The following is a 9,343-nucleotide window of genomic DNA, read 5'->3' on the forward strand; positions in this document are numbered from 1 at the left end:
CTGAACAAAACCAAGCTGAAGTAATGCCTCAGTTAACTTCAGATTCCACTGTCTAGGAGCCTGCTTGAGGCCATACAGTGATTTGTGAAGCTTACACACTTTAGTAGTTGTCTCAGACTTACTAAAACCAGGAGGAATCACCATGTATACATCCTCAAGAAGATCACCCTGTAAGAAAGCATTATGAACATCCATCGGAAATATAGGCCAATTTTTAGCAGCAGCAACAGCCAAAACTGATCGAACTGTAACCATCTTTGCAACAGGAGAAAAAGTTTCAGTATAATCAACACCCTCCTTCTGACTAAACCCCTTGGCAACTAGTCGAGCCTTGTACCTCTCAACAACTCCTGAGGCCAAATATTTCACTTTAAACACCCATTTACAACCAATAGGATGCTTGCCAGGAGGAAGATCAACAATGCTCCATGTGTGATTAGCCTCCAAAGCACTGATTTCAGCCTTCATGGCATCAACCCATTGAGGATGAGAAGAAGCCTCAATAAATGATTTAGGCTCAGAGACAGAAGAATAAGCACTAAGTGCAGCATCATAGGAAGTAGAAAGAAGATTATATGACACATGATTGGAGACAGGATATAAGCAAGCAGTCTTAGACATAGGAGTAATAAAATCAGTCATCCATATAGGAGGTTTAGTTAGTCTAGAAGATTTTCTGAGACTAACAGATTCTGGTGGAGGAATGGGTAGTAAAGATATTGATTCAGATGAACTAGAGTTAGGATCTATAGAGGAATCAACAGGCATAGTGAGAGACTGATCACAAGGCAGATATGTAGAAGTACAAGTATCATCTGTGAATTGGAACACAGGAAAAAGTGAAGAACTAGAAGAATTCATATGTTGAAAAGGAAAAATGGATTCTTGAAACACAACATCTCTACTAACAAAGAAAGTTTTTGTATATAAACCATAAAGTTTGTAGCCCTTTTGAAGACTAGAATAACCAAGAAATATAGCTGGAACAGCTCTAGAAGCAAATTTGTCTAACTTTTTTACCTCAGAAGCAAATGCAAGACAGCCAAATACTCTGATATGATCAAGAGAAGGAAGAGTGTCATACAGCAATTCATGAGGAGTTTTACCCTTAAGAATTTTAGAGGGTATCCTATTGATTAAGTACACACTTGTAAGAACACACTCTCCCCAAAATTTGAGAGGAAGATAAGATTGAAATCTCAAAGACCTGGCCATCTCAAGAATATGTCTATGTTTTCTCTCTACAATCCCATTTTGCTGTGGAGTATAAGTACAAGAACTCTGATGCAATATACCCAAAGTTGTAAGTAAAGCAGAAACTTGAGAATTGAAAAAATCACAACCATTATCAGATCTCAACACTTTGATAGTGCTAGGAAAAACATTGCCAAACATTTGAAAGAAGTTCTGTAAGGCTACAATAACCTCTGACTTAGAGTTCAACAGAAACACCCAAGTATATCTAGAGTAATCATCTACCAAAGTAAGAAAATATCTCTTATTGTCATGAGTAGGAACTCGATAAGGACCCCATACATCAGCATGTAATGTATGAAAACAAGCTGGTGTAGTAGTGGTACTTAAAGGAAAAGGTAATCTGACTTGCTTAGCAAGAGGACAAACAATGCATATATCAATACAGGAAGAAGACATATGCTTGCAACAACTAAGTGTTCTTAGTACACTAACAGGTAAGTGACCCAATCTTTGATGCCACAGAGTCAAATTTGAAGGTTTGTGAGAAGAAACCACATTAGCAGTTGTAGCTTGAGTTTGCTGAGACTTTATTTGAGTTCCCTGAGTCTTCAACTGAGTATCAACATGAATCACATATAGATCATTCTCCAGTGTGCCAGTCCCCCTCACATTCCCATTTGAGAGGTCCTGGAAAACACAATGATCAGGATAAAACATAGCACAGCAATTCAATTCCCTTGTAAGCATGGATACAGACAAAAGATTATAGTGAAATTCAGGAATATGTAGCACATTTGAGATCTTAGCTCCTCCTAACACTTGAGAAGACCCTATGTGACTAACATGTGCAAGACGACCAGTAGGCAGATGTACCTTGTTACACACATTCTTATCTACAGAACTGCACTGTGTTAACATATTTAAATTGTGTACCATATGTTTGGATGCACCTGTATCAATGATCCATTTGTCAGCATCAGGAATAGGAGAAGTGCCTATACCTGAAGCATGTGCAGTAGCATTATCACAATTATTCTTGACATTCTCTGGCTCAATCAGTTTCAAAAGCTGCATATACTGGTGTGGAGAGAAATGAGGATGAAATTGCTGTTGATGAGAGTGCAACTGCTGCTGTTGGGATAAAACACCAGAAGATACAGTAGGTTGAACCTTAGAGGAACAAGGTTCATTAGTTGTATTTTGATTATGCATAGGCAAACCAGGAGTATTGTTGAATCCTACATGATTAGCTGAAACAGAAGCAGTATTGTTTCTCCTTTTACCCTTCCAATCAGCAGGATATCCATGTAATTTGTAACAATTAGCTCGCACATGACCCTTCCAGTTACAATAATCACAGTAAAGAGAGTTATTACTATTAAATTGTTTCTGATTAGATCTAAAACTAGCTCCCATAGGAGGATTAGACACTGACTGTGAAGTAGATCCTGATCTTAGCATGTGTCCTTTACCATTGCTAAAAAATGCCATGGTCTCATTTATTCCACCAACATTAGCTTAAACAGAGTTATCACTCCCTGTTGTGCTCGATTTACCAAGAATTCTCTAACTTTCTTCAGCCATTATAAGAGAATAAGCTTTGTTTACACCTGGTGCTGGATCAAGCATCATAATCTGACTTCTAGATTGATTATAAGATTCATTTAGTCCTAAGAGAAGTTGCATCTGTCGTTGATACTCAAAATGCTCTACATAGGCCTTAGAACTCTCACAGGCACAGCCAGGACAAGTCATCAATGAATCATACTCCATCCACAATTCCTTAAGCCTAGAAAAATAGCTAGAAACAGACATAAGCCCCTGTTATAGTGTAGCAATCTCCTTATGCAGATAAAAAATTCTAGATCCATCAACTTTGTCAAATCTCTCTCTTAGATCAGTCCACACTTGTTGAGCACTACTTGCATAGACTATTCCACTCAGTAATTCCCTACTTACAGAGATCATTATCCATGATAGCACTATAGCATTGCATTTTTCCCATAGATCATGTAGAGAAGAATTGAATTTATCCTTACTGCATTTTCCATCAATAAATCCTATTTTCCCTTTACCTAGAAGACCTATCTTCATAGATCTACTCCATAATGTGTAGTTTTCTGATCCAGTAAGTTGAATAGAAACTAGAGAACTACCTGGAGTATCACATGACTGTAAGAAAAGTGGATGATGAGAATCCACCATTGTAGTTCCTCCTTGAACTGCACCACTGGTTGAAGATTCAGTCGGCATGATCAATTGTTGTTGTAATTGCGATCTTCAATAGCTTCTAGGACAATACAGTATTTCAATTCTTCTACTGCACTGAAAGCTAAACAATCGCATGAGCAACACCTAAGCTCTGATACCATGAAAGCACCACTAATGGTGCATAAGCTGATAGAACAGCAGGCCAAGAAGAAGAAGAAGAAACTTCTCTTTGAATTTTATGAATGCCGTATATTTACATTGATACCTATACATCACTATATATAGATGTTAATCAACTAACTAACTAGACTAGTTAAGATACCTAATTACAATTAATCATAACAAACTTTTGTAACTGATTTTTAACTAACTAGTAACCAACTTTTAATCTATACACTTTAACTCAACAGTTACGATGTTTCTTTTAATTCGAGTTTTGGCAATAAGAATTGCTATTCCTTAATATCTACGTCCTAAAACGAATTTTAGTATTACTATTTGTGAAGTCAAAAAAGTATTTTTTTTCTGATTAAGATTTTTACAGATATGTACGAAATTTCTTTACTGTAAAATTGCAACTTCAGTAGTTTGTATTTTCAAATGTGTAGCTTAGGCTTTTGATTGAACTGATTAGATAGTTTGTACCCCTTATTCTTTTTTGTGATTAATTATCTTAATACTTCAACTATGCTTATCTAATGAAGAAACTGTAGATTCGATAATTAATGCCCTAATTGGAGCTTTTCTCCCAAATATTTCTCTCATGTGTCGGTTATATCATCTCAATTGAGCTAAAGTTAGGTGGATATCAGTTTGATTGTATTTCTGGCTCGTGGGTGTTAAGAAGAAAACAAGAGTCAGTTACATTGAAATAATTGTTGCATTGATTTTTCTGTTTACACTGTATTTCACTGAAGAAACCACTGTTTGTTTGATGTTATGAGATAATAGTTTTATTTTTAATTGTGTCCTTTGATTGTTGTATTGGGCGTGAGGCTAGAAATTTTGACATGAGATCTTCCTCGAAAATAAAATGAGGCCTAGAAATTTTGAAATGAGATTTAGCCTTTTATAAAAGGGACAGGATACAAACTGAATTTCTTACGATAGGGTACGCAAAATTGCTTTAAAACTCAATTATATGTATTTTCTTTTAGTGCATCATTCTTCATGTTCAATGTATAGGATTGAGGTAGTGACATTTTTTCTTGTTTTGTAATATGATTGTCGCCGCCCAAGTAAATACTATTATTGTTGTGTTGGTTGGGCAGTTGGTTGTGCTTGTTCATCTTAATTCTCAATCAATGTTTGCATCTGTCACTTTCCGTTTTGCGGTGAAGTCTTCTGTTGTAATTTATTAGTTCCATTCTTTGCTAAAGGAAAAAGAAAGGGTAATTTTTTGTCCCCTTTTTATCCTGGTTGATGATTTTCTATTTTTCTTGTTTCCTTATCTAGGAAGATATGCTCGTCCTCCCCCCCTCGTCCTGCTCCAGCCCCAGGTTGGTTTTTTTATAGTCAGACTTTCATCTCTTTGCAAATTATTTATATCATTGGTTTGCAGTACTACTTCCTTCCTTTGCCTGTGCATTTTCATATCCTCTCTCTTTTTCTTTTTTTGCAGTAAACCATGCTCCTCCACCAGCTCCCTTGCAAAGTAGTGGTGGTGGATCCATGCTTGGTGGTATTGATTTTACCATAGCTCAAGGTATGAGATATCCTGCAGTATGCAGGGAACTTGAATCATATTGCTTCAATTATATTTTGTTTGCAAGACTCCCAACAAGAGCAAAACAGCTTATAATAACCTTCCTATTTTCTTCATAAATATATATATTTTGTTTGCAAAACGGTCTTCTCCTATGTCAAAAACTTAAAACTTACTAGCAGTTCTTCAAATATATAGTTGGCGAAGGTGCTTACAGATGTCTAGTTTGTTTTTAATTTGCATGTTTTACAAGGATGGCCTTTGGTACTGGAAGTGTTGTGGCACATAGGGTTGTAGATGCTGTCATGGGTCCAAGCACCATTCAACATGAAACTGTTGCTTCCCAAGCACCTGCTACAGCTGCACCAATGACCAGCGGTGCTGGTTCAGATGCTTGTGGTATGCACACTAAGGCATTCCAAGATGTAAGTGTTAATTTCACATCTTTTAACTACTATTATTTGCAAATTGGAGGTTCTCTTTTGGCCTTTAAGTCAGTATGACCTGTCTTGTCTTGACAAGAAGATTCTGATGAAGTCATTGTTTGTGGTTAAACTTGCAGCGAATTAATAATTAGCTCCGGAAGAGACATTGACAAGTGTCAGTTCTACATGGATATGTTGTCCGAGTGCAGGAGGAACTCAATGATGAATGCCTAAGATTTTGTTGGTGGGGTGTTATTCTTATAACGTTAAACTCATTCTTAATCGTATTGTTGAAATAACGATGGAATTATGATCTAGCTGCATTGATTTGTCATAGTGAATTTGGTTCTTGATATACTTTGCCTCCAATAATTATAGGCTGAAGTCTGTGAAGTATTGGACTTCTATAGAACTATCCATGCTACTATATTTCAGTATGCTTTTTATGCTAGGATGTGCTGCCTTTGATTACTATCCAATTGTTGAAATACAAAAACTCCTAGTTCTGATGTGAGTATAATTTAATGCTATGATGTGGTGCCTTTGATTACTATCCAATTGTTGAAATACAAGAACTTCTAGTTCTTATATGAGTATAATTTAATTGATTGACTGGCTAACATCTTTACAAATGCCATGAAACGAGAATATGGACTGTAGAGTTGGACTATCTTTGTGGACTAGGGCCGCTGAGTTTGAAATTGCTACTATTGTCCTTGAGTTTTCTTATTCTACCGCTCATTTCCATGGAAGTTTTTTGTTCAGGTGCAATTAAAGTATAACTCTCCTTTGCTGGTGCAATTTTATTTCGTGTACAACTTTTCACATCAGAAATTCTGAAAGAACCTTTCAGAATAATGATCGTGTTCAGTACCCAGTTGTTAGTGCGTATCTATTATTCGCTGGTATGGGTTCTAAAACAAGAGTATTCATACTCTATTCCTAATTTGGGAGATAATCTTTCCTATGCTAATAAGTCTGCATTTAGCTGGAAGGGTTATTGTTAATATTTTGTTCTGCGAGTGCTAAAATTAGAAAATTCAATGTGTTGCAATGATTTGGATCCGTTTTTCTATATGATCCATGGTGTAATGTTTCAACTTTTAGCTATCCACTGTTGTATTATTAATAATTGGGATATCTCAGCTTGGTTTTTTACTTCATTGAAGTCGTGAAAACTCCATGGTCTTGTGAGGGTACTACTTTAGTTGGATTCCATAGAAGTGCCACAATAAAGCCTTGATTCCTACCTGTGCACCCCTGTTAATGCGTTCTTTAAGTTCCGTTTCTTAGAAGCCTGAAATGGCCGGCTATGATTAAATTTCCTCAACTTTCTTCCAGGCTTTACCTTGGTCTATTTATATGCTCGTGTGAATGGGATGTGACTAACGATGCTTTCATTTAAGGTAGTCTTCTTGGATGCTAAACTTCAGAAGTTGTATGTTTGAAATCTTGTGTAGCTGAGAGAATCCTGAAATCGAATCGAATGTACATGTTGCTTGGTTAACTGGGATATACCCCCAACAAGTTTGAACATGTTTTATATGTCTTTGTAATGAAAAAGCTATATCAGGTTTTCGAGTAAATATCTCAAAAGGTCATTCAAGTATGAGAAATTATTTGAAAAAATCATTCAACTTTGTCTTGTATCAATAAAGTCACACAACTTACGAATTTTCTTTTATAAAATCAATCAACTTAAACCTTTTTTCTAGGAAATCATTATAACCAAAAAATAATAAATTTAATTGCACAAAACCACCCTTCAAGTCTAGTTTTTGTTATACTTCTTTCCAATGTAGTTTATAATGTTATGCTTGACTTTCTTATTTTTATTTTTGTAACAAATATTTTCTTAACCTAATTATTTTAACATAAAGATTTCATGATTTAATTAAATTGCCCTTTATCATATATTATTTAATTGAATTGATTTTATAACATCTTTTTATTTTATTTCTCAAAAAAATCATTATGTAGGTAGGTAGATGTGAGTTTTTTTTGTTGTTGAGAAATGATTCAATTTTCTACATGGCTTAAGTAAAATTTGAAGCGTCAACCAAATAAAACTACAAACAATATTTACTTATGATAAGATAATTTGAAAACTCATTCAAAAATTTGTTTAATATGTCATTACTAGAACACTGATACCCACTTGCCTGGGAGCAAAATAATAATAAAATCATCTAATTAAATTACAAATATGGTACATGTAGAGAACAAAAAAAGAAGTGCTTCTACGTGTTCAATGCTTATCTTTACTTGATGAATGACATAGAGCAGATGTATTAAGAATAGACTTGTGAGGGAGGCCAATACTTAACTATAGATAAATGAGTATATCACATATTGCCTGAATATATTTACAACTGTTTTGGCATAATTACTTTTCCAATTTTTCCTAAATGACAGATTATGACATGCTATTCAGTATTCACTATATAATAGCATGGAATCACACAAAATTGGGTATAACTCGAGCAGAGAAAAGTATTAACTTTTTTTAGGGTTATAATGATTTTTTTGAGAAGTTTAGTATAAAAATGTTATAGAATCAATAAAATAAAATAAATATATGATAAATGGAAATTTAATTAAATTATTAATTTTTATTTTTAAGAATAATATTAATTAGCTTAAGAAAATATTTGTTAAAGAAAATAAAATAAGAGAGTTAAGCATAATATATCAAAATATCAATGAAAATAAGTATTACAAAACTAAACTTGAAGGGTGGTTTGTGTAATTATTTCTTTTACTTTGTGGTTATAATGATTTCCAAAAAAAATAGCTTAAGTTGAGTGATTTTATAAAAGAAAATTCATAAGTTGAGTGACTTTATTGATATAAAATAAAGTTAACTAATTTTTTTAATAAAATCACATACTTAGTGTTCTTTTAAAATATTTATTCCAGCTTTCATCATCTCTATTTTTGGCCAGATATATTATTATTATTATTATTATCATTTTCATGAATTTGTTGTGTTATATCAGTATAAAAACTATTCCACCGTGAGAAGCTGAAGTTGGAATCAAAGTAAAATCTTTCAAGTGTGCAAGAGATGATGTTATGCTAGCAGAACAGAAAAAAAGAAGCAGGTGCGTCTTAGTGGTGAAGTTAAACATATTCAAATTTCAATACGGGATAAAATTCTAGGTGATTTTTTCTTTTTGTTCTAGCCTTGGTGGACATAATTAGGTGAACAGTATGCCGGCCCAGACACCAATCTCCATTCATCTCGTTCTCCTATTTAAAAAATTGTGTTCATATCTGTCATTCTTCTCTACTGAATAATATTTTCTTCCTAAGAAATTTACTTACTGGCTCCACCATCATTATTATCATAGCAGTACTTGCTGACCCCCTTTTCAGTTCTCATTTCTTAAATGATTTCTTCAAAATAAAATTCATAGTAAAACAAAAGTTATTATTTATTAATCCTTTTCAATTCATAGTAAAACAAACTTTCTACTTCCAAACCAGTAGGCCAATTTACGTATAGGCATTCTCAAATAATTATTTAGCCATTTTGATCCAGTTTTCAAATTATTGTTCATTCTGTCCTGATAGAATATATGTCTTCACTTAACAAGTAATGGACCAGGTCCCTTACTACACTAATGAATAAAAACAGAAAGTTAAATGCAGTAAAATTAACACGATAATTTTATGTGGAAACCTCCTTGCTTAAGGGAGTAAAACCACGACCTGTCTCACAGGATTTTCAATCGTTTTCACTAATCTTCAAAAGCAAAAGTAAAACACGATTACAACAAATGTAAGAAAGAGTTATCAATCT

At 34.0% G+C, this 9,343-nt stretch overlaps 1 protein-coding gene and 1 long non-coding RNA gene across 3 annotated transcripts; one reads left to right on the forward strand and one right to left on the reverse strand.

Annotated features, from left to right (window-relative positions):
• Positions 1-2,763: 2,763 nt before the first annotated feature.
• Positions 2,764-3,450, reverse strand: LOC138338834 (uncharacterized). Its single transcript, XM_069289918.1, has 2 exons — positions 3,157-3,450; positions 2,764-3,018 (listed from the first exon to the last, which is right to left on the reverse strand). Exons 1-2 carry the CDS (start codon positions 3,448-3,450, stop codon positions 2,764-2,766), a joined length of 549 nt encoding a protein of 182 aa, XP_069146019.1.
• Positions 3,451-3,988: 538 nt separating this feature from the next.
• Positions 3,989-6,096, forward strand: LOC101247764 (uncharacterized). Of its 2 annotated transcripts, none has more exons than XR_743582.4 (5): positions 3,989-4,264; positions 4,864-4,907; positions 5,030-5,113; positions 5,339-5,538; positions 5,676-6,096. It is a non-coding gene; the product is annotated as an uncharacterized lncRNA (long non-coding RNA). The 2 variants fall into 2 exon arrangements; XR_743583.4 differs by having other exon boundaries at positions 4,028-4,264; positions 5,367-5,538.
• Positions 6,097-9,343: the final 3,247 nt, after the last annotated feature.

This window comes from Solanum lycopersicum, chromosome 10, assembly GCF_036512215.1.
Source record: "Solanum lycopersicum chromosome 10, SLM_r2.1".
In the NCBI taxonomy this organism is placed as follows: domain Eukaryota; kingdom Viridiplantae; phylum Streptophyta; class Magnoliopsida; order Solanales; family Solanaceae; genus Solanum; species Solanum lycopersicum.

Excerpts from the sequence above, each read along its gene's own strand:
- LOC138338834 (XM_069289918.1), bottom strand. The coding sequence starts at position 3,450 with ATGCCGACTGAATCTTCAACCAGTGGTGCAGTTCAAGGAGGAACTACA. Across the intron at positions 3,019-3,156 it reads TATCATGGATAATGATCTCT|GGGCTTATGTCTGTTTCTAG; the intron begins GTAAGTAGGGAA and ends ACACTATAACAG.